General features: G+C 43.2%; 1 protein-coding gene across 2 annotated transcripts; it reads right to left on the reverse strand.

The window, feature by feature from the left end:
* Positions 1 to 472: 472 nt before the first annotated feature.
* ALKAL1 (ALK and LTK ligand 1) lies at positions 473 to 13,005 on the reverse strand. 2 transcript variants are annotated; one of them, XM_043483983.1, is made up of 5 exons: positions 12,846 to 13,005; positions 6,789 to 6,842; positions 5,213 to 5,293; positions 3,923 to 3,998; positions 473 to 932 (listed from the first exon to the last, which is right to left on the reverse strand). In XM_043483983.1, exons 1-5 carry the CDS (start codon positions 13,003 to 13,005, stop codon positions 914 to 916), a joined length of 390 nt encoding a protein of 129 aa, XP_043339918.1. In that variant the 3' UTR covers positions 473 to 913. The 2 variants fall into 2 exon arrangements, with proteins under 2 accessions (XP_043339918.1, XP_043339919.1); XM_043483984.1 differs by having other exon boundaries at positions 3,919 to 3,998.
* Positions 13,006 to 22,960: the final 9,955 nt, after the last annotated feature.

The following is a 22,960-nucleotide window of genomic DNA, read 5'->3' on the forward strand; positions in this document are numbered from 1 at the left end:
GCACATACACATTCTTCTCCCCACCAGCTTCATATGGACTTCTTATTTAAGGTAGCAATACCATGGGCTTCCCTGGTGGCTCAGCTGGTAAAGAATCTGCCTGCAATGCAGGAGACCTGGGTTCGATCCCCGGGTTGGGAAGAGCCCCTGGAGAAGGGGAAGGCTACCCACTCTAATATCCTGGCCTGGAGAATTCCATGGACTGTATAGCCCATGGGGTCACAAAGAGTCGGACATGACTGAGTGACTTTCACTTCACCATATGCCCCAAATTCAAAAAATGTCTCAGGATCCTAGTTATCAGTTCAGAAAATGAATATGAACATATATAGAGAGAGAACATCATATTTCAATAATATGACCTCTCCTACAAAGGCCTTTAATTCAAAGAAAAACAACACAAATTTTTTTCATATTTCAGTTTTAATAAAATTTACATGCAAATAAAAACAACAAATTCTGAATAGATGTATTACATATTATTAAATTATAATTATAAAAGGGGACTTCATACATGATTATTCAACAAGCGTGTTATGAAAACTCATACCCAAAACATCATTTCTCTTTGGCATGATCAGACATAATTTACATAATTAAATATATAATTCATACATATATAGAATGTTAGTCATATAATAAAATAACATATATATAGCAAAAATAAAGTATAATAGCATACATTTTAATATTCTATTTGCAATATATGAATTGAACTTTGCATTCAACATTTTCAAATTTCTGTATACACGAAGATAAACCAGGGAAGATCTTGTCTTACGCTTGGACACAGATCACCAGCTGTTTCTGAGGAGTCTCTTATTTCACTCATCTTAATACACCATAAAATTAGAAGTTTCATCTCATTTTATGTTTAGTATGATCCCAGATACTTTTTTCTTTCAAATTAGATTTACACTCTTAAGAAATGCCTGTGAGAGGGAAGAAGAAAAATGTTATTTACGACCAGGTTTTTACCCTACTTACACATATGCATAGTTTTAATATAGCTATATTTTCTTTTGCTTAAAGAATCTGTGGACTCTTAATTTATAGTGTAACCCTGAGGGTGTACATTAAAGTGTGTGTGGAGCAGGCGAGGGGTTTATCAATACTTTTAGAAAGTTCATTTGTTTATTTATTTTTAGAATTTGTTTCTTGTCCATACTGCATGACTTGTAGGACCTTGGTTTCCCAACCAGGGATTGAACCAGAGCCCTCAGCAGTAAAAGCACTGCGTCCTAACCACTGAACAACCAGGGAATTCCCTAGAAAGTTTAAATGATGACTTCCACCACTGAAGTTTTAATAAGATATCTGCATCAGCCAAAAAATGAACTTGGCATCACCTAAATAACACAAAAATATTCCTAAAATGTATTAATCTGTAATACTCTAACACCTTGTTAACTCCCTGTAGACAGACAAACCATCAGAGATGACACCTGCAGAAGACCTCACTAAATCTCCAAACTCTGCAGTTTCAAAGGGGCCTGTTTCTCAGCTCTGTCCTATATGAATCTTGTCCAAGGAGAATGTAAGTTTGCATTTAATATTTTAAATTATAATACTTGTTTCTTTGAGAACTTTTCCAGTTATTATGTTGCCTTTTGGACTTTATATAAACTTACTCATAAGAATAAAATATATCAACTGATTCAAGTATCTTGCCATTGAACACTGAAATGATCTAGCTCGATTTCTTAATTTAAAGAACAATCCAAAGAACAAGATAAGCATGACCTCACTTAGGTCACTTCATGAGCCTAATGGGACTTCCCAGGGGGCTCGGCGGTAAAGAATCTGCCTGCCATTGCAGAAGATACAGTTTCATTTCCTGAGTCAGGAAGATTCCCTGGAGAAGGAAATGGCAACCCACTCCAGTATTCTTGCTGGGAAATCCCATGGACAGAGGAGCCTGGTGGGCTACAGTTCATGGGGCCACAAAGAGTCAGACATGACTGAGTGACTGAACCACCACAATCCAACAGGCTAATGAATTTTCTTGATTTACTCATTAGTCAAAAGGTTTGAGAATAACTGATTCAAGTATCTTGCCATTGAACACTGAAATGATCTAGCTCAATTTCTTAATCTAAAAAAAGGGCAGCTTTTTAGTTCAGCAACTTTCAATATGCAGAATTGAATGCCAATTATTATTATTAATTTATCATTGCTTTTAAAATAAGAAAACCAACAACAATAGGTAGGAATTGTCTCAGTAAAGGTCACCACAAAACTATCAGATGGATAAGTAAATCCCCATATAGTTATTTGAGATAGAATAAGTTATGATCAATCTAGACAGCATATTAAAAAGCAGAGACATTACTTTACCAACAAAGGTCTGTCTAGTCAAGACTATGGTTTCTCCAGTAGTCATGTATGGATGTGAGAGTTGGACTGTGAAGAAAGCTGAGTGCCAAAGAACTGATGCTTTGAAGTGTGGTGCTGGAGAAGACCCTTGAGAGTTCCTTGGACTGCAAGGAGATCCAACCAGTCCATCCTAAAGGAGATCAGTCCTGGGTGTTCATTGGAAGGACTGATGTTAAAGCTGAAACTCCAATACTTTGGCCACCTGATGTGAAGAGCTGACTCATTGGAAAAGCCCCTGATGCTGGGAAAGATTGAAGGCAGGAGGAGAAGGGGACGAGAGAGGATGAGATGGTTGGATGACATCACCGACTCAATGGACATGGGTTTGTGTGGACTCTGGGAGTTGGTGATGGACAGGGAGGCCTGGTGTGCTGCAGTCCATGGGGTCACAAAGAGTCAGACACGACTGAGTGACTAAACTGAAGTTATACTGGCCAGATAGAGATATTCACAAATACTTCTAGATTACATGTTCTCCAAGACTCAAAAGCTGAGGAATCAGTTTCTTTAAAAGCACTTGTCCGTGGTCCTGATACACTGACATCCCCACACACACACCCCCAAAATGTTGACTTTGTATTACACTGGAAAGAACTATTGATTAGAAAGATCTTTGCCCAGAAATGAATACCTTTTAGTCTTTCCCATAGATTCTATGAAAGTGAAAGTCACTTAGTCGTGTCTGACTCTTTGCGACCCCATGGACTATACAGTCCATGGAATTCTCCAGGTCAGAATACTGCAGTGGGTAGCCATTCCCTTCTCCAAGGGATCTTCCCAACCCAGGGATCAAACCCAGGTCTCCCTCATTGCAGGCAGATTCTTTACCAGCTAAGCCACAAGGGAAGCCCTAGTGGGGCTTCTATAATTGTAAACAAATGTTAGAATTTACGTTTGATTTATTTAGGTCATACAAATACTTTATTGCTCTAGAGCTCCAAGGGTAATTTAGCCAGAATGAAAATTCTGACTTACCATTTCACTCTGGCAAAATATATACCAGAGCAGACAATGCCTACATGTTCATCATATGTTTGATTATTTGCTTTTCCTTCTATTCTTCTAATACTGTGTCTCTTACCTTAACCTGTATTGTATAAATCAAAATTTTAGGATCCTACTTCTATTATACTGTATCTACTTTTTAATTATTATTGTATCTGTTTTGACCAGTTTTTTTTAAAAGGTAGACCTTTAAATAGTTTTGTTCATCTAATGTATATTTGCATGTGATCTAAAATAACATCAAATTTGAAATATTTTAAAAAATCACTCAGAAAAAAAAATAATAAAAATAAAAATCACTCAGGAACAGTAAGGTTGCCAAAAAAGCTGTTTCTATTCATTCAATCATTGTTGAGGACATACTTTTTTTATTAATTTAATATACCATTTAGACCAGACTTTAACACTAAGTGGAAAATCCACAGATTAAGTTCACTAGGTGGTGCTAAAATCAGCTTCCTGGGGTTTTTTAATTGTTCAAAATTTCTTAAGAAATCAAGCTGTTAAACAGAAAAAGGAAAATTGATAAATACATACTCACATGTAGGTCTTCTCCGTCTGTGAGCACAGAGGACTCACTGCTAGTCTTTTTAACAATCTAGCACATCTTTTGTAATCTAGGAAAAACATTTAAAAGACAATTATATGTACAGTTACTACATATGTGGGAAAAGTGTTAAATTATTGTCACTAGTACTTAATAATGATGGCTATAATTTAATAAGCATCTAATAGAGCAAGTACTTAACTGAATTTTCTCACTAATTCTCCTACTGATGTAAGCAGCTGGATGCTATTGCTGTCTTCACTGTAGAGATGAGAAAACAGCCTGAAAATGGTAAGAATCTCATAGCTAGTATTCAGCTTCATTCCAAAGCCCAAAGTTTCTCCACCAGGCTGAGCTACCACTTAATCATTCTGCCTAGATGTCAACAGGACTTGTCCTCCCTAGTCACCAAACACAAGCATTTTTGAAAAACTTACAACAACTCTGAATCAACATCCTGGGTAAAATTAAATATCCCTCAAGATGACCAATTTAGTTTTTAAAAAAACTACAAAATGTTTAAAGTTCATTTTTTTAAAAGTAAATTTAGACTGAGAAAGGAATTTAAAAACAGGCAACTGAGTTACCATACTTAATCACGATTTAGATAAAGGAGAGCATTTAAATACTATGCTTGGAATTGCTACTCAGTTCAGTAACTTAAGTATCCAAAATAATTCATTAGACAACCTTTAAAATACATGTTACCCTTATTCAGGAAAAAATCTATCACTTGTTATATACAGGATGTGATATGAAACTATTTATTTTTTAAAAAACTTATGAGGAAATTTTTACTTATACTTCATGGTCATTTTTTTTTTTCATTTATATGAGACTGCCTTATTTGTGCCAAAGAATTTTAAAAATGATAAAAGGTTTAAATCCTGACAAACACTGTGGTCCTTAAGGAAATCTGGCTATTTTCAGATTTGTCTGAAATAGTCCCAATTAGAACGTGGTTTCACTCCTTGACAGTGTCAACGGCACATACACACACACACGTTAAGTGTGAGTGCCATCAGGATTATAAACAGCACATCTTACAATATTTCGTCTATTATTTCCCACTCACAGACAGTTGAAGTTTAAGATTACACACATCTACAGTTGGATAGTGTCTTGGGGGTCTGTGCCAGGTCTTAGTTGGGGCAGGATCTAGTTTCCCGACAAGGGATTGAGCCCAAGACCCCCTGCACTGGGAGCATGGGGTCTTAGCCACTAGGCTACCAAGGAAGTCCCAAAGAATTTTTTAAAAGAACGAAAATGACCCAAGCTACTTACAAGCTGGCGTCGAGCAGTCCCTGGTATTGTGATACAGCCTGTGGAAGTGTTTGCTGCACTCAGCTGAAAACGTGACTGGCCCTATCGGACAGGAAAAGAACACTTATGGTGCACGTCGGTGTGTTTTCCAAACAAATTCCCTAGCACTTTCTGCATAGTGATGATATCCCTGGTTTACATCTTCCCATGCCCTTAAAAGACCTTGCCTAAGAGCATGTCTTCCCCCTACCCAGACTCTGGAGGAGGCAATGAGGTGTGTCTGTAAAAAACAATCAAAATTCACTCCACAGTCTCTACAACTCACATAAAAGAACCTTCAATTTCAGGAAAATTCTTCAGAATAATTAAGAGAGAAAAGCTCTAGACAGGAGAGGAAAACAATTTGCAGAGAGCAAATTAAGAGGATGTGAAGAATGAAAACACAAGCATCTCTGGTTTCTACTTTATGCTCTTCAGTTTTGTATTTAACAGGAATGAAGTTTCTATGCAGGGACATTTATTCCACTTTCTACTTAGAGTGATTTGTGTCTTATAAGCGACAAGGCCTACTGTAAAGTGGACAGGGCATTGAGACTTCCCTTATCTTTGCCCACAAACCAAGATAGTCCACACCAAAATTCATCCCTGTGTCTGGAGTCTGCTTTTATGGAAGTGGTAGAAGGAGAGCCCAGAGTGCCAATAGAGAAAGTTGCTCAGTTGTGTCCAACTCTTTGTGACCCCATGGACTATAATCCACCAGGCTCCTCTGTCCATAGGCTTCTTCAGGCAAGAACACTGGAGTGGGTTGCCATTTCCTTCTCCAGTGGATCTTCCTGACCCAGGGATGGAACTCATATCTCCTGCATTGGCAGGCAGGTTCTTCACCACTAGGAGAAGACTAGGAATGGAGTGAAGGTCAAGTGCACAGTTCACAATGACTAGGTGACTTGCTAGAATGTGGGGCACAGGGTAACCGTAATGATTCACCAAGTTGCATGAAGAACCCAGAAGTGTCGTGGGAGAGGAAGCCACATGTGCTGACCACGTGACAATGAGCCGTCAGGAAGTCTGCTCTGCCCTGGGCGAAACTTCCACTGCGTAGCTGGCCGGGCAACATGGCTAGACCCCTAGTGTACCACGGAGAGCTCGTCACATGACTCCACCCACTGATCCAGCCATCCTCTGCCCCCGGCCACACATACTCTTGCCTAAATGGCCCACGACCTGCCCCAGACCACACCACATGTTCAAAGGATTCCTTCTGACCAGAATGCCTCTCTGATAAGGGAAAACTCTACTCATCCTTAGAGCCCACCTTACACATTGTGTCCCCGACAGCAGTTCCTGGTAGTCTTTGGCAAAACCATCCACTTTCTGTGTCTCCCTAACTCTGCTTACACTTCTATCACTCACCCAGACCTGGTTTATATCGCATTAATACGAGGTAATTAATGTCACGAAGGGTCACGAAGGTCCACCTTCCTGACCCAACTGTGAGCCTCTCACAGACATTTATGTTCAAATCCTCACTGCTTCATGAAATAATCTGCATACAGTCTTTTTATTCAATTGAATCACTGATAAAGTTCATGCTTACCTGTGAAATGCTTGATGAATTTGTCTTTTAAGTTCAAATCTCTTGGGAATATTTCTGAAAAGAAAAAAAGAAAAACCTTAAAATTTCTCGAATGTGTCTTCTTCATTAAAAATAACATTAGAAACACTAATTCAAAAGAACAATTCAGTAATTTTAAATACTTGAAAATAGTGATTTAAAATTTTAAATATTTTGTAATATTTAATAATGCAAAGTATTGATTATATTTTAAAGGTAAAAAAATAGGTGAAATTTTAATACTTTGTTTAACCTAGTAAGTCCATAATATTATCCTTTCAATATGTAATCAATGTTTCCCAGGGGGCACTAGTGGTAAAGAACCCACCTGCCAATGCAGGAGATGTAAGGGATGCCGGTTCAATCCCTGGGTCAGGAGGATTCTCTGGAGAAGGGAATGGCATCCCACCCCAGTATTCTTGACTGGAGAATTGCATGGACAGAGGAGCCTGGAGGACTACAGTCCATGGGGTCAAAAAGAGTCACACCTGACTGAAGTAACTCAGTACGCATGCATGAAAAAAGGTGGTCTATGTTTTTTATACTAAACTTTCAAAATCTGAGGTGTATTTACCACTCACAGCACATGTCAGTTTGGACCAGACACCCTCCAAGTGTTCAGCGGTCATAGGTACCCAGTGGCTACCAAGCCGGACAGTGCAAGAATAGAATGTATCCTTCATTCCTCCGGTAGCTAATGACAATGGTATAAGAGATTCCATGTACAGATGGATTAAAAATAAAAAGATCCCTAGGTAATGCATGAAAATTATCCTGGAACAACTTGAATAACCTCTCATCTCATTCATCTAATTTATGAAAATTTCTAGTTTTTATTTAACCAAAACAGTTACCATCTGCCACCCTCATCAATTTTAAGTTTACAATAATATATTTTTTAAAGGAACAGATTTGCATATTATGTATATAATGTTGGCAAGCTTATCTCTTGTTCCTACTTCTTATTTAAAAATGAGCAGAGATCATGTGAAATAATAAAAAACCATAACACAGAACAACTAGAAAATAACAAAAAATGTGTTTTAGTGATTGTTTTTACCTGCATACAACTTAGTATCTTACCAAAAAGATAATTTGCTCTGCCATGATCACTTCTATACAAAGCCATGTTGGTGGATCCTTAGTACCTTCTGAGGTGCTGGAGGGCATTACTGTGTGTTTCAATCTAGCATTTTTATGTACTTGAACTGAAATATTTGTTATATAGTTCCTTGAGTTACCATTTCCTTTAAAGAGATGACATGACTATTCTGCTAAGTCACTTCAGTCCTGTCCTATTCTTTGAGATGCTATGGAGTGTATCCCACCAGGCTCCTCTGCCCATGGGATTCTCCAGGCAAGAATACTGGAGTGGGTTGCCATGCTCTCCTCCAGGCGATCTTCCTGACCCAGGGATCGAATCCCTGTCTCTTACGTCTCCAGCATTGGCTGACAGTTTCTTTACCACTAGTGCCACCTGGGAAACCCCATGATTCTTCTCTTTCCCAATATATTGGGTTGGCCAAAAAGTTCATTCGGGGTTTCCCATACTATCCAATGGAAAATCCCGAATTAACTTTTTGGCCAACTCAATATAAAAACAATTATACTTTCAAAAATAAGAACTAGATTTATTACATCAGGGCTGAGAGAATCATTGAGGGAAAATATAAGTATTTAAAATAATGCATATGGAGTAGTAGCTCAGTTCCATGGATCTCTGGGAGTTGCTAAGAAATACAGGATTTCAGGCCCGGATCTAAGAGTCACTTTAATGGGAACTCATAGGAGAGTCATTTGCACATTTGAAAGCAGTACTCTAGATATTCCAAAAAAGACATAAAACATCTTGAATACTCAGCACTGAGTTCCTTCATAATCAACAAGATATAATATTATTACTAACTAATGCATTTGTCATTTGTGCTTAGTAGAAGATAAGAGACAGGATTCTTTCCAGTAAAAATCTACCATCATTGGGGGGAGTGGTTGTTGATGGTGTTTTGAATTTTTATCACTTCCTTACATTCAGGTACAAACAGATGCTCCAAGCTCATCCCGAGTCATCTCCTGTCCTGTGTTAGCATCAGTCATTTCTCCCAGGAGCCCCAGTTCCTCTTACAGAGCATGGTATCAGAACCAAAGTCTGGACTCCAGCTGTACTTGCTGCTACTGGGGCGTGACTGCTCCCAGGTCCTCACAGCTGACAGACCAAGGACACATGTGTGTCATATGTGTGGGTGCCCTGATTTTTAATACTTTGTTTCTTCAGCTGCTCAGTAGTGTCCGAATCTTTGTGATCCCATGGACTTCAGCCCACCAGGCTTCCCTGTCCTTCACTATCTCCCGAAGTTTGCTCAAACTCATATCCATTGAGTTGATGATGCCATCCAACCATCTCATCCTAGTATCTTTTTATATAGTGATTTTTAATATACCTAGTGTTTAAATCATTTAAAATTGTACCACAATACTTAATGGATGGAATCCCAACTGAGCTATTTCAAATCCTAAAAGATAATGCTGTGAAAGGGTCAATATGCCAGCAAATGTGAAAAATTCAGCAGTGGCCACAGGACTCGAAAAGGTCAGTTTTCATTACAATCCCAAAGAAAAGCAATGCCAAAGATATTCAAACTCATGCACAATTGCACTCATCTCACACCCTAGCAAAGTAATGCTCAAGATTCTCTAGGCTAGGCTTCAACAGTATGTGAACCGAGAACTTCCAGATGTTCAAGCTGGATTTAGAAAAGGTAGAGGAGCCAGAGATCAAATTGCCAACATCTGTTGGATCATAGAAAAAGCAAGAGAGTTCCAGAAGAACATCTACTTCTGCTTCAGTAACTATAGCCTTTGACTGTGTGCATCACAACAAACTATGGAAAATTCTTCAAGAGATGGGAATACCAGACCATCTTACCTGCTTCCTGAGAAACCTGCATGCAGGTCAAGAAGCAGTGGTTAGAACTTGACACAGAACAACGGACTGGTTCCAAATTGGAAAAGGAGTACGTCAAGGCTGTATATTGTCACCTTGCTTATTTACCTTATATGCAGAGTACATCATGAAAAAAGCTAGAATGGATGAAGCCCAAGCTGGAATCAAGATTGCCATGAGAAATATCAATAAACTCAGATAATGCAGATGACACCACCCTTATGGCAGAAAGTGAAGAGGAACTAAAGAGCATCTTGATGAAAGTGAAAGAGGAGAGTGAATAAGCTGGCTTAAAACTCAACATTCAAAAAATGAAGATCATGGTATCCAGTCCCATCACTTCATGGCAAATAGATGGGGAAACAATAGAGATAGTGACAGACTTTATTTTTGTGGGCTTCAAAATCACTGCAGATGGTGGCTACAGCCATGAAATTAAAAGATGCTTGCTTCTTGGAAGAAAAGTTATGACAAACCTAGACAGCATATTAAAAAGCAGAGACATTACTTTGCTGACAAAGGTTCATATAGTCAAAGCTATGGTTTTTCCAGTAGTCATGTATGGATATGAGAGTTGGTCCATAAAGAAAGCTGAGTGCCAAAGAATTGATGCTTTTGAACTGTGGTGTTGGAGAAGACCCTTAAGGGTCCCCTGGACTGCAAGGAGGTCCAACCAGTCAATTCTAAAGGAAATCAGTCCTGAATATTCATTGGAAGGACTGATGCTGAAGCTGAAGCTCCAGGACTCTGGCCACCTGATGCGAAGAACTGACTCATTGGAAAAGACCCTGATCCTGGGAAAGACTGAAAGCAGGAGGAGAAGGGGATGACAGAGGATGAGAGGGTTGGATGGCATCACCAACTTGATGGACATGAGTTTGAGTAAGCTCCAGGAGTTGGTGATGGACAGGGAAGCCTGGCATGCTGCAGTCCATGGGGTCAAAAAGAGTCAGACATGACTGAGCAACTGAACTGAACTGAACTTGATAGAATATGTTTTTGGAATGTACAGCATCTGTAATATTTCACTGATGATACTGCAAAGAATTTAGGATTCCGATTTGTCTTAACAAAGAAATAAATGCAAAGACATCACAGAGGAAGAGGGCCTGTGAGAAGAGGTGAATTCTGACAGGCAGAGGCAAGAGAAGTGTGTTCCTGGGGCTGATGGCAAGGCAGAGGCAGCAGCTGCCAGAGTCTGTGAGGAGCAGGACCAACCCATGCGACCTGAACCTGTGAGAACACCAGAAAGGAAGACAGGGCAGGTCACAGGGGACTTAATGTCTTGCCATCAAGAGAAGTTAGGACTTCCCTGGGAAATCCAGAGAAACCGCTGCTTATCTGTGACAGGAGGAAACAGTCTGGTGCTACAAAGAAAATTCATTTGTACTTGTTCATAAATGGCCTTTACATCCCTGCTGTAAGCCTCATGCCAGCAAGTTTTTATACTAAAAACAAACAAACAAACAAAAATCACAGTAACACAAATCTGGTTCCATCAGTCTGCAGAAGAATGTACTGTCACCTCTTGAAAAGGCAAAGCCTTTCTATCAAAACTCTCAAAAAGCCCCTCTTATACTTCTGTTTCCCTTGTGCATGCATGCCTGTAACCCGCCAGGCTCCTCTGTCCATGGGATTCTCCAGGCAAGAACACTGGAATGGGTTGCCATGCCTTCCTCCAGGGGATCTTTCTGACCCAGGGATCGAACCTTTGTCTCTTATGTCTGCTGCATTGGCAGGCGGGCTCTTTACCACTAGCGCCACCTGTTACACACTGCACACCAATTCCTTCTCTGTCCCAAGTTCCTCCAAACTCCCTCTAGTCCCACAACTGCCCACTTCTCAGTCAGCAACACTGTCTTTATTTCAGTAGAGGAGACGCCAGTGCTCCCCTTCTTCTGCAGAATTCTGGGCATGATGCTTTGCTCCATTCTGCTGGTGTGATGGTGGAACAGTGAAGACAGGATGCGGGTAATGAAAGCACACTGTCCATTCTGAGGCCCCAGCAGGGGGCACTCCTGGCGCTAGGGAGACAGCCTGGCTTGAACCAGGGTGATTGATGGGCAGGACAAAACAAAGCCAGGACCAGACTGCAGGGACATCGGGGTGGACAAGTCTAACCCGAGTTCCTCCAGCACAAGAACCAAAAATGTTGGTTAACCTTGTGTTCCCACACCCATCAAAGCACGTCCGGTGTGTGCTGAGCGGCTAAATGACAGCAAGACTGCCGCCCTGTGCTGCGACCTCTCAGCGGGGTACACCCCCCAGGGGCGCCTCTGCTTCCAGCCTAGGCGGGCATCTCCACGTGCGCACAGGCTCCAAACAGAGACACCTCTGAGGGGCTTCCTCCTCCTCCTTCCCAACCCCCCATATACCCCCTCACACCCCCTCACTCCCACACACCCCCTCCTTCCTGCCCTGCGCGCGCCCTGCACCCCAGCGCCCGGTCAGTCCTCCTAGTCCCGGGCTTCTCACGTCTCCTGCTCGTTCACCCGCCATCGTCTCCACCTCGGTGTCCCCCGACGTTGGCTGCTACTTCTCCTTCCCCATCCACCCCTTCTACTCCATCACTCGTTGGACAACTAAGCGGCCAGGATCCTGAGCGCCCAGAACTGATTCGGGAGCCGTGGGCAGCGTGGGGGCGGGGAGGGGGACTCAGCTAAGCATCCCCGCACTCCCCAACCAGCCCCCTCGCCAGCTCCGAGGGGTGCAGAAGAGCGTCGGGGCTCCAGACGCCGGTGATCTGACTTTATCCCCAAATTCGGAGAGACCGGCACGAGGCCTTGGTAGGTGCTGACCTGGCCTCCGGCCTCTAGCGCTGGGACGGAAAGACAGGTCCTCGGGCTGTGAGCTCGCACCCCCAAGCCCTCCCACACCGGGAAGGGGAGCTTCGGGCTGGTTCTTTTGACAGATGGGTTTCTGGTCACTTAAGTCTCGGCTGCGGTACATCTAATAATCTCATGACCTCTTTCCCTGAGAGCCAGGTACCGGCAGCGACGCCTATTCTCCGCGGAGCACTGTCAGGCTGCCCCGACCCAGCGCCGCTCGGGGCCGTCGGAGCCCGCCCCGCCCCAGGCTGCTCGCGCGGGGCTGCTCACCTGCGCTCCGAGAGGCCGCGGGAAGGGACGGCTTCGGCTCCTCGCCCACGACGTGCACGCCCCTGCTGCCCCCGGGCCTCCCCTGCGTCCCTCGCGGGGCCAGGACGAGCGCCAGCAGGAGCAGCGCGGGCACCGGGACGCCTGGCCTCGCCGGTCGCATGGGCGCGCGGAAGCGGCCGGAGAGCAGGCGGATGCCGAGCGGAGGGTCCGCTCCCCGAGGACGGACGGCGGGCGACACCTGCGCGCCTTGGGGAGGGACGCGGGGCGCGGACGCAGGACGAGGACTCGGGGCTGCCGGGGGGAACAGGGCGAGTCCCAGAGCTCGGATGCTCACGGTTCCGCGCAGCCTCTCCGACGACCCAGCCTTGGCTCTGCGGGTGTCCGGACTCCCCGCTCAAGGCCTGCTCTGTTTACCGCCGCGGCCAGCCCACCGGGCTCGAGAGAACCGGCAACTTCCCGATCAGGACAGCGAAGAGCAGCGCGGGAGCCGCGCGCGACTGCGGAGAGGAGGTTCCCAGGCTGGAAGGTGTGGGTCCCCGGAGCTTGAGCCCCGCCCCCAGCCCCGCCCCCAGCCCGGAGCCCCTCCCGCTCCCCTGACCCGGGCCGGGGTTGGGAGGGGGTGGAGGACAGCGGCTCCTTCCCGCCCACCGCAGACCCCAGCCCCCTGCCCCGGGCCCTCGGCCCCGCATGGTACCCCTTGCCGCCACCTAACCGTGCGATCGGGAGCGCAGTCCGCCGGGGTGGTCTCCTTAAGACAAAGAGCTCCTCTCCAGCCCTGGTGGATGCCCACGAGAGAGAATAAGATTAAGTCCAGCGGTTCTTATTAAAATAAAATGGGCATCTCTCATCAAAGCGCGCCCCGTGAATTATAGCGGTTCCAGACATTTCATTAGCCCTCTTTATTGCTTTATATTATGCATGTTGAGAAGTTTTGAAATCCCCGGCTAATTAGTTGGTTGCTTATTGTCTCCTCAGATGCAAAGTGCGCAACTGGTGGAAGGAAGAGGGGAGGAGTAACACTAAACAGTCCTATAAAGACATCTTGTCACTCACAAATCCCCAAAAGTAATCCCAACTTTTTCAAGTGTTTTTTCTAGACTTGGTGTTGCCAAAATGTCCGGAATACAGCGAAAACAAAGCAAGCCTTACAAGAGCCTATAAAATCGTGGCTTTGAGTGAAAGTCTTGGAAGCAAAGTGTGTTTCCACCGGGCTCGATCTCTGGATGGGGAAGATCCCCTAGAGGAGCAAAGGGCAACCCACTCCAGTATTCTTGCCTGGAAAATCCCATGGACAGAGGAGTCTGGTGGGCTACAGTCCACCCGGTGGCAAAAATTTGAACAGGACTGAGTGGCTGAGCAGGCAGGCACACACGTGTTCCAGGTGAAGGCTGATGCTTCCTGTCACTTTACTATAAAGAAGCTCAAGAATCTGGTGTTTTCACAGCAAACACAGCAGTGTGAGAAAATCTACCGTGGGACACATGGCCAAGGGATCTTAGGGAAAAAAAACAGGGTGTGGGCAGCGCCTGGTGAAGGGGAATAAACTCCTCACAGCTCTACTCAAGGGAAATAGGACAACATTAGCAGTGCAGGGACATTGACAGGTATTAATATTTCCAAAATTAATTTTAATCAGAAATACAAGTTGGGAATAACTGTGAAAACAGTGGGGAAATTACAGTGTGAAATGATGCTGGTGGAAGAAGAGACACAGAACCAACAGTGAGACAGGGAACCCATCACCTATTTGTCAGTGAAAAATCACCCTCCAACCTTATTCATCTTGTAGCTGAAAGTTTGTAACCTTTTCCCCAACCTGTCTCCCCAGCCCCCAACCCCTGGCAACCACTTCTCTACTCCCTGTTTTATGTGTTTGACTTTTTAAAAAATTCCACACATAAGTGATATCATGCAATTTTGTCTTTCTCTGCCTGGCTTATCTGACTTAGCATAATGCCCTCCAGATCCATCTATGTTGTCACAAATGACAGGGCTTCCTGCTTTTTCATCTTCCTTATCCATTCATCTGTTGTTGATGGACACTTAGGAGGCCCCAGATCTTGGCTATTGTGATTAATGCTGCAGTGAATATGGCAGTGCAGATGTCTCTTTGAGATACGGCTTTATTTCTTTTGTATCTGTACCTGGAAGCGAGACTGCTGGGTCACATGATAGTTCTGTTTTCCATGGTGGCTGCACTTATTTTAAACCAACTGTGAACCAACGGTGCACAAGGATTCCCTTTTCTTCATATCCTCATCAACACTATTTATTACCTTTCTTCTCTGATAGCTCAGTTGGTAAAGAATCTACCTGCAATGTAGGAGACCCCAGTTCGATTCCTGGGTCAGGAAGATCCCCTGGAGAACGGAAAGGCTACCCACTCCAGTATTCTGGCCTAGAGAATTCCATGGACTGTGTAGTCCATGGGGTCGCAAAGAGTCAGACACAATGAGCAACTTTCACTCACTCTATCACAGCCATACTCACAGCTGTGAGATGATCTCTCACTGTGGTTGTGATGTTAAAATTTTCCCTGATGATCAGCAATGTTGAGCATCTTTTCATGTATGTGCTGGCCACTTGTATGTCTTCTTTGGAAAATGTCTATTCAGTTCCTCTGCCCATTTTTAAATCAGGTTGTTTGGGGAGCAGGGGGCACTGGTATTGAATCATGTGAATTTTTAATGTATTTTGGATATTAACCCCTTACCAGATATATAGTTTGCAAGTGTTTTCTCCCATTCAGTAGGTTGCCTTTTCATTTGGGGGATGGTTTCCTTTGCTGTGCAGAGCTTTTATATTTATGTAGTCCCATTTGCTTAATTTCCTGTTTTGTTGCACTTCCTTTTGGTGTCAAATCTAAAAAATCATTGCAAAGACCAATATTAAGAGATTCTTTTGCTATGTTTTCTTTTAGGAGTTTTATGCTTCCAGATCTTACATTCACGTCTTTAATCCATTCTGTATTGATTTTTGTGTATGGTGTAAGATGGTAATTTAATTTCATTCTTTTTGAACATGGCTGTCCAGCTTTCCAAACACTGTTTATTGGAGAGAACATCCTTTCCCTAGTGTATATTTTTTACCTCTTTACCATAAATTAATTGGCCACATATTATTAACGACCCTCTATTTATAGGCTCTGTTTCATTGATTGTGTGTCTGTTTTTATGTCAGCACACACTGTTCTGATGACTATAGCTCTGTAATAAAGTTTTACATCACATCAGAAAATGTGATGCTTCCATTTTGTTTTCCTTTCTTTATATTGTTTTGGCTATTCATGCTCTCAAACAGTTTTAAAACACAGATTTCAAAAGGCACAACTAGGGAATTCCCTAGCTGTCCAGTGGTTAGGACTTGGAGGTTTCACTGCCAAGGGCCCAGGTTCAATCTCTAGTTAGGGAAGTAAGATCCCACCTGCAAGCCATACACTATGGCCAAAATAAAAGAAGAAAGATTAAGTAAAAGGCACAATTGAAAAACTCATTGCTACACTTTCCCAAACTTAAAATCATCATCTCTATATATATATATTGTATCTTCTTTTATAACAAGGTTGTTTTTTTGACTAAAGTGAATAGAAGTCCTACTTCAGGTCAGCTGAGATTACTGATTCAGGGTTGTCTGTTAGAAATTCAGGACCTCAATTCAGTTTTGAATCAGGGAACACAAAAATCTGTGAGAACTTCCAAGACAAAGCATATCATGGAGTTTATGGACCCAGTGAAATGAAAGTTGCTAAGTCATGTCCAACTCTTTGCAATCCCATGGACTATATAGTCCATGGAATTCTCTAGGCCAGAATACTGGAGTGGGTAGCCTATCCTTCTCTAGGAAATCTTCCCAACCCAGGAGTCGAACCTGGGTCTCCTGCATTGCAGGCAGATTCTTTACCAGCTGAGCTACTAGGGAAGCCTTATGGACCCAAGCCCCTTCCTATAGAAACAAAAGCATTCAAGTTCATTTCTCTCTAGAACTAGGTGTATTAAATTTCACACTCACCTTTCTCTTTTTAACTATAATCTCTTATACAACTCAATTTTTTTTTCATAGCTTTTTTTCCCTGCCCTATATTAATGGAATTCTATACACACATACTCTAGACTTCAAAACTGTTACATAATATTTTACTGTCTGACTTGACCTAAACTTCATTCAATACAAATATAGTTTGAATTGAGTAAAAGGCAACAAACATATTCTGTAAAGATGATGGAAGTATGCCCCTGCAATGCAGGAGGCCCAGGTTTGAGCCCAGGCTTGGGAAAATTCCCTGGAGAAGGGAATGGCAATCCACTCCAGTATTCTTGCCTGGAAGATTCCTTGGACAGTGGAGCCTGGTGGGCTACAGTCCATGGGGTTGCAAAGAATCAGACACAACTGAATGACTAACACACACACACACACACACTTTTGCCTACCTGTTTGAGCAACATTAAGAATTCACGATAATCTTCACAAAATTATTGATTTACTTATCCGATGCTCGAACAACACAACATGGTCAGCTGGAAGTATGTAAGCAGTCTCCTTTCCCCTTGACACTCCATGGACACCTCTGATAGCACTGAGCATCCTTGTTTTCCAGCACCAGTGAAGATGCCCCGACACATCTTAAGTTCTCTGATTCTTCTGAATCAGCTACTTCCCAGGAGGCTTTGCTGGAGATGAACCATCTTGTTCCACATGAGAAAACATGGCAGGTGGGATGACACAAGCTGAGTATCAAAAACCTAAGTTTCAGAGGTCAGAAGTTCAAGTTGTTTTTTCCACTCTAACTTTAATAAAGCTATAGTAACTTTAATAAGTTCCTTAAACTTATTCTTCAAATGTGTGCTTAATTTTGACTTTTCTTTTTATCTACCAACCCTTCAGAGTTTTTTCTGTGATTCATGCAATTATATAGCAGGACAAGGGAGAGAAAAAGGAGAATACCAGTAAGGTGATTTATACCAAATGAATAAGTAAGAGGCATATTTATGACTAAATTTCCTATAACAAACTAGTTGTGTGACAACATGCAGTTTCTATCAACCATTTCAGCAATGTTTATAATTAACAAGCTTTGGCATTAATGAGTTACATTATGGACAAAGACTCTACAGTAGAACAACGGACAATACAAAATCCTTCAGTTCAGTTCAGTCGCTCAGTCGTGTCCGACTCTTTGCGACCCCATGGACTGCAGCACATCAGGCCACCCTGTCCATCACCAACTCCTGGAGTTTACTCACACTCATGTCCATTGAGTCGGTGATGCCATCCAACCATCTCATCCTCTGTCATCCCCTTCTCCTCCCTCCTTATCTCTATACAAAATATCAGGAAAGTAAGACAAAGAATCCATAGCCTGTGATAAATGTGACAGCCAATCTCATTTACCATCACAGTGTCAGAATGAGCAGGCAAGTAATACCAGGCTTTTTTTCCATCTGCTGAGTGGCAAGTATTCCATATTTCTTACCACCTTTGGAACAAAAAACAACTTACAGCATAGCCCATAGCACAGCAACCAAATAAAGAAAAGACGTATAGGTCTAGGGAGACTGGAAAATTGCTTCCTCTCTGTGATTTCTCTCAGGTCTCTCTACATACCTTGCCCACACATACCTTTATTTTTATTATTATTAATATTTTATTGCGTTCACTCTCTGTTGCTCCACACAAGCATTCTCTAAGGACTACTCTTCCTTGCAGTGTGCGAGCTTCTCGTTGCTGTGGCTTCCTAGTTGCAGAGCACAGGTTCGATGTGTGTGGGCTTCAGTAGTCATGGCTCCTGGGCTCTAGAGCACAAGCTCAGTAGCTGTGGCACGCAGGCTCTGTGGCTCCACAGCATGTGGGATCTTCCCGAACCAGAGATCAAACCATGTCCCCTGCAAGGTGGATTCTTAACCACTGGACCCCCATGGAAGTCCCCATGCTACTGCTACTGCTAAGTCACTTCAGTCGTGTCTGACTCTGTGCAACCCCATAGACAGCAGCCCACCAGGCTCCTCCGTCCATGGGATTTTCCAGGCAAGAGTACTGGAGTGGGGTGCCATTGCCTTCTCTGGGAAGTTCCCATACATACCCTTAAAATCAAGGCAAGGCCAGAAGAGAATTGTCCAGTATATTGGTAACATGTGATTCTCCTGGGTGATATAGGCTTCCTGATTGTCCGCAAATGGTCTCCATCAAAGGAGGCAACAGAATGGACCTCACAAGATGCTGCTCTAAGGACATACAAACACATGTGACAGTCCTGTCCTAAGTGGCCACCACTCTGAACACATGGGGCTCTTTAAAGATGTTACTAAATGATGTCAGAATTATGGAAAGCTTAATTTGTGTGCCTCCTCTCACAAGTGTTTAGTCTGAGCCACCTTTATGTCACTTTTATGATTCTGAATCAGCTAAGTGGCATACTTAAATAAAGTGGGAGGACAAAGACAGTATTTATAATTCTCTAGCAAGGGCATCATCGTGAGCTCTGTTCATACTTTTGAGCTGAGATACACAGATACAAAGACACAGAAACAAGTTGCGATGCTCTTAGGCGAACGTTTGAAGCATTACAAACTCTGAAAGTGTTTATGTCCTGTGCTGCATGCACATAAACCATCCAAGTGATTGGGAGTAACTCAAACCAAGTTCCAAAAGATTGGAATTTGAAAGCATTTAATAAACTTTTATAATGTGCAATGTCACACAGAGCAAAATGAATTACAAGACAGCGCTCTGATCTTGAAGGAGAAGCAACATAGCATCTGTTAGACTGGACTTGAAGCAATAAACATTAGTCACAGGTCATGCATGGTACCAGCAGGGAGTAGCTGCAGTCATCTCAAGTAAAACTTCATTGATGGAACAGTGGATAAGACTCTACCTGCCAATGCGGGAACACAGGTCCTATCCTTGATCTGGGAAGATCCCACATACCTCAGAGCAGCTAAGCCCCCAACTGCTGAGCCTGTGCTCTAGGGCCCAGGAGCCACAACTATCGAGCCTACACACAGTAGGCTCAGCCCACATGCCCTAGGGCCTGTAATCTGCAACCAGAGAAGCCTGCACACCGCAGCAAAGAGCAGCCCGCAGCAAAGAGCAGCCCCCACGTGCCACAACTAGAGAAACCCCATGCAGCAACAAAGACCCAGTGTGACCAAAAATAAAATAAATACAAAAATTTTAAAAAACTGTTAGAGCTGAAAAAAAAAAAAAAAAGAAGAAGAAGAAGTAGACTATAAGATACAGTCTAAAGTGGTATTTCTCGGAAAGGGGCTCCCCAGGGAATCTACCTGGATGCATATCCCAGCTCTACACTTCATAGCTGTGTGACCTTTAGGATACCTCACTCTCCCCAAGCCTCTGGTTCCTCCCTGCATAACAGGAATAACCTGCTCATACACTCACCCAGCCACAATTAAGCTAGACTTAATTTTAGTCTCCTTTAAAATAAATACAAATGTAGAAATCCCAGGATGGCCAGAGGCCAGCTGCCATGCGATCCTCTAGTTCAGCAAGAACAATTTTCAGTCCTCTGCTGGCGATGTGAACGATGTTTTCATTTCTTTGGATGAGACTGATCTCCTTTTGAGGAAGTGGCCATAGCAGGCTCTTGCCTGCAAATAGTGTCTGCTGGGCTTCCCAGGTGGCTCAGACAGTAAAGAATCTGCCTGCAATGTGGGAGACCCAGGTTCAATCCCTGGGCCTGGAAGATCCCCTAGAGAAGGAATTGGCAACCCACTCCAGTCTTCTTGCCTGGGAAATCCCATGGACAGGGAGCCTGGAGGGCTACAGTCAACGGGGTCGCCAAGGGTTGGACACAACTGAGCAACTGACACTTTAGAGAAGGGAGAGGTTGGTTCCTCTCCTTAAGATTCCTCAATTAATTCTCAAACCTGTTTGTTAGAAATGCCACTGACATCTGAGGCTGGCGGCTGTCTCGGGCACACTGGACCTGGGATCCCCTCTTCAGACCACATGTGAAGCTTCCTCAGTGCGTGTCGTTTTTGTGTGGACCACTTACCACCACCCTCTCAGCCAGTGAGAAGCTAAGTTAGTCCCTTCCAATTCTCCTCTTGAGACCTCACGTTGCACTGAAACAGGTGAGCAGTCAGCTGTCTTGCATTTATTATCTCTTAAACCATATCTTCAATTTTTCGAGCCTGAAGACAGAGCATTTACTTGTCACTCCCCTGGTTACTCTGAACGGAGCTCAATACATATTTGGGGGTGGGCTGATTGGAGCAAGTGAGAGAGATAAACAGGATTCCTACCAGTCTCTTTCTATGCAGGACAAGGTTAGAATGGGCAGCTTATTCACCATTAGGTGGCAGTGGTGACTTAACTTCTGGACAGATGATTAGCCCAGAAAGGCAGTAAATTGCCAAAAATGCCTGATTTCACTTTTTATCTCTTTATTGTGTTTTCCTTCAGCTTCCAAGGCCCTCCCCATCTCTCTGAGCTCTCTTTTGCCGCTTTCACAACAGTTGTAGTTGAAGTAGCTCCCTCAGCTAGAATTCTCTGTCTCAACTCTTCCAAGACAATTCTGGGGTTTCTCTGAAATCACGTCCATCAGGGCTTCCCTGGTGGCTCAGGCGGTAAAGAACCTGCCTGCAATGTGGGAGACTGGGTTCGATCCCTGGGTCAGAAAGAACCCCTGGAGAAGGGAATGGCAACCCACTCCAGTATTCTTGCCTGGGAAATTCCATGGACAGAGGAGCCTGGTGGGCTACAGTCCATAGAGTCGCAAAGAGTCAAACACAGCTGAGCAACTAACACGTCACACTTTCACATTCACAGAGGCCATAAACTGGAAGAGGTCTCTGAAATCAAGATACAGGGGAGCAATTTTATTTCAACCAAAAGAATTCATATAAATGTTCTTTGTTATTATGAGTCATAAACAAACTCATTGATTGTCATCCTTAGCAATGAAGGAGATTCATTCTTGTTACTTGAGTCTCCTGAAGAAAATACTACCTTCTATTTAGATTAAAATGCTGAAAAATGACAAGAACAATGGGGGAAATGACTTTTACTGCCTCAAAGGACTATCAATTTACTTGCTGTTTCTAGTTTTATTCTATTTAGCAGCAGAAAGAATACTCATTTACCTTAAAAAAACTGAAAAATATTATTTGTGGTATATAGATAGAAAATATTATTTATGGCTTTAAATAAACCATTCACGGGATGGTTTATTTCTTATGAATGGACTCAGTGCCACCAGTTAAATTAATGAATGTTTTCTGAGTGAGGTCGATGGTTGGGCTGAGAACACGGTAAAGGGGAAAATCTCCAGCCCTCCGGGGATGTTGTGCTCGTTAAACCTACTGTAAAAGTTTGTTTAAAGTTCCATCTTCTCTCTTCTTAAGCAGTCTTAACTATAAAACCAATCCAAACCCTTTAAGGAAAAAAGGGACCTTATGTATCTGCTAATCTCCATGTAAATCTCGCAAGGGTGATTAATATGATTACTTAAACCCAACTGTCCCAAAAGGGGGTTTTTGACAGTTTTATGAGGGAATTAGTTACTCTCTATTTTACGGCCAGTCTTGTCCTCCCAGCTGTTCAGTGTCTTTCTGGGGCGTCTGTGGGCTGATCCTTCCCTCCCAGCCTGGGGCCAGAACCTGAACTGCATGTCCCCCACAGAGGACACCTTCACCCCAGCCTCGTCTCTGTCACAGATCATGTCATGTCATGTCAAGGTCATGCCATGGACATCTCACCTGAGAAGACTTTCCTTCTCTGCTCTGCTTCTCGTCTGCAATTCTCTGCGGAGATTAAACATGTATGGAGTGAGGATAGTGTTTCTGTCCCTTGAGCCGTGTTACTGCTGAGTAGCCTTATTCCTTTCATCGCCCTGAACAGGTGTTCCTGCATCTCTCACCCTGCCCGGAAACCTCAGCACTGAGGGTTGAGACATTCATTCCTCAGATCTGCTCAGACGTCACTTTCAGAGTAAAGATTTACACATTTTCAACTCTGTCCTGAGTGGTAGTAACTTTTTCCCTCTCTGGAGCAATCCAAACATCAGGTGGGTAGTCCTAGGAAATTCGTATATACTACAGACAAGAAGGATTGATTCAGGTTTTCATGATGATGGCTATGGCAGCCTCTGATAGCTT

This window comes from Cervus canadensis, chromosome 12, assembly GCF_019320065.1.
Source record: "Cervus canadensis isolate Bull #8, Minnesota chromosome 12, ASM1932006v1, whole genome shotgun sequence".
Lineage (NCBI taxonomy): Eukaryota > Metazoa > Chordata > Mammalia > Artiodactyla > Cervidae > Cervus > Cervus canadensis.

Bases quoted from the DNA above. Each gene is read 5' to 3' on its own strand.
- ALKAL1 (XM_043483983.1), bottom strand. From the start codon at position 13,005: ATGCGACCGGCGAGGCCAGGCGTCCCGGTGCCCGCGCTGCTCCTGCTG. The intron at 6,843-12,845 runs GTGAGCAGCCCC...TTTTCTTTTCAG, and splicing joins CGCGGCCTCTCGGAGCGCAG to AAATATTCCCAAGAGATTTG. The intron at 3,999-5,212 runs GTAAGTAGCTTG...TGTTTTTCCTAG, and splicing joins GGACTGCTCGACGCCAGCTT to ATTACAAAAGATGTGCTAGA.